This window comes from Etheostoma spectabile, chromosome 7 (genome assembly GCF_008692095.1).
Source record: "Etheostoma spectabile isolate EspeVRDwgs_2016 chromosome 7, UIUC_Espe_1.0, whole genome shotgun sequence".
NCBI lineage: Eukaryota > Metazoa > Chordata > Actinopteri > Perciformes > Percidae > Etheostoma > Etheostoma spectabile.
The window spans coordinates 25,864,790-25,866,699 of NC_045739.1; the positions used below are offsets into that span (position 1 = coordinate 25,864,790).

General features: G+C 44.0%; 1 protein-coding gene across 1 annotated transcript in view; it reads right to left on the minus strand.

Annotated features, from left to right (window-relative positions):
• Positions 1 to 1,910, minus strand: part of LOC116692987 (angiopoietin-related protein 7-like) — a 12,305-nt gene that overhangs the window by 2,665 nt on the left and 7,730 nt on the right. The window contains 2 exon segments of the mRNA XM_032521653.1: positions 24 to 219; positions 1,658 to 1,876. Of these exon segments, the coding sequence (XP_032377544.1) occupies positions 24 to 219; positions 1,658 to 1,876 (415 nt within the window).

Here is a 1,910-nt window from a genome sequence, read left to right on the forward strand (position 1 = left end):
TGTGTCGTTACACACAGTCCCACCCTGTAGTAGACGCCGTTGAGGTTGGCGTAGAAGCACTGGTGGAACCACCAGCCCGCGTGGCTGATCTCGGCACAGATGTTGCCGGTGTCCGGCGTGCTGAAGCCCTGCTGGTCGTGGTACCACCCGAACGAGTCCTCCACGGTGCCGCTGAAACCGGACACGTGGAGGCGGTACCGGTTCTCCTCGTTCTCTATCCTGCAGGCGGAGGACAAGAAACCAGAATCCCTCAGTGTTATGAGTAGGGTTGGGCTTCATTTGGACATTAACAATTCTTTCTTTCGATTTTCAGTTCTTATAGATTCTCGATTCCGATCTTTTGGAGGGGTGGAGTCTAAAACGGGTCACATGCTTATTTCACAGATAAAACAACAAGCGTTGCCCATGACGATTGTGATTTGTTTGACCCTTGTGTTGTCTATTTTTCTCACTTTTTCCCCTCATTATTCTCACTTTTCCCCTCATTATTCTCACTTTTTCCCCTCATTTTCTCACTTTTTCCCCTCATTATTCTGACTTTTCCCCAACATTTTTCTCACTTTTCCCCTCATTATTCTGACTTTTCCCCAACATTTTTCTCACTTTTTCCCCTCATTATTCTCACTTTTCCCCAACATTTTTCTCACTTTTTCCCCACATTTTTTCCACAGTTTTGGCGTTTTTTTCCCAAACTTTTTTGATATTTTCAATGTTGACATATTCAGTGCTTATTTTGACGGCCCATGTTTTTGTGACAAAAAAAAAAAAATTAACTGAAAACGGGTCAATTTGACCCAAGGACAACATAAGGGTTAAAGAAAAGCCAACCAACCACAGCACTTTGTCTCCTATCCTGAACTGCTGTGTGGAGGAGGGCCTAGCAAAGCGAGACTAAAACAGACACATCTTCCAGGGGTGGGGGAAAAAATCGATACAGCGTAGTATCGCAATATTTTCTGTGGCTATACTGTAGCGATACACAGGCTCCAAGTATCGACATTTCATTATTTTAAACGTGTTGGTCAGTTTGTCTGCTTCACAATCCCATTTTTGCAGCGATACGACTGAAGTGAGATGAACAAACAGAGAACTGTTTCTTTTTAGATAAAACAGATGTTGACAACGTTTCCTTCTGGGGACGTCATTTGAAATTGGGAAAAATTAGAAGTTGGAAAAAAGGTTATAAATGAATATATATCGCAGAATATTGCAATATTTTTAAAATTGCCATAATATCGTATAGTGGCATTGTATCGTACTGGCAAGTATCGTGATGCTATCGTATCACGATGCTATTGTATCGCAACGATATTGTATCAGGATGATATTATATCATGACATAAGTATTGTGATGCTATTCTATTATCTCAATAATAATAATAATAATAATACATTTTATTGAACAGCGCCTTTCTAAACACTCGAGGTCGCTTTACAGACAAAAGACAGATACAGGGAACAGAAAAATATGAGCAGTTAAGAGAAAAACAAAAAGAAAGAAAAAAATTTAAAATGACAGGAACAGATTATTTACAAATAAGCTGGAACAGGTGGGTTTTGAGCCTAGTTCTGAACAGGGGGAGAGAGTCGATACTGCGGAGGTCAGGTGGGAGTGAGTCCCAGAGCTCTTCCCCCTTCCACAGTTTTTCCTCTGTACCTGAAGCTGTGGTACAGGGCGTGTCTGTGGACCTGGTTCCAGTCCTGCAGCTCAATGCGGAGGCTGTAGTTGCCCTGGTTGGACAGCAGGTGGAGCTTCTGGTTGCCCAGCCAGTGTTCTCCCCGCGGCTCGCCGAAGCCGTCGCGGTACTCGGACCAGCCGCGGTTAAAACTCACCAAGCCGTCGCGCCGCCTCTGGAACACCGTCCAGCCCCCACCTGCAGCCCCCACACACACACACACACACACACACA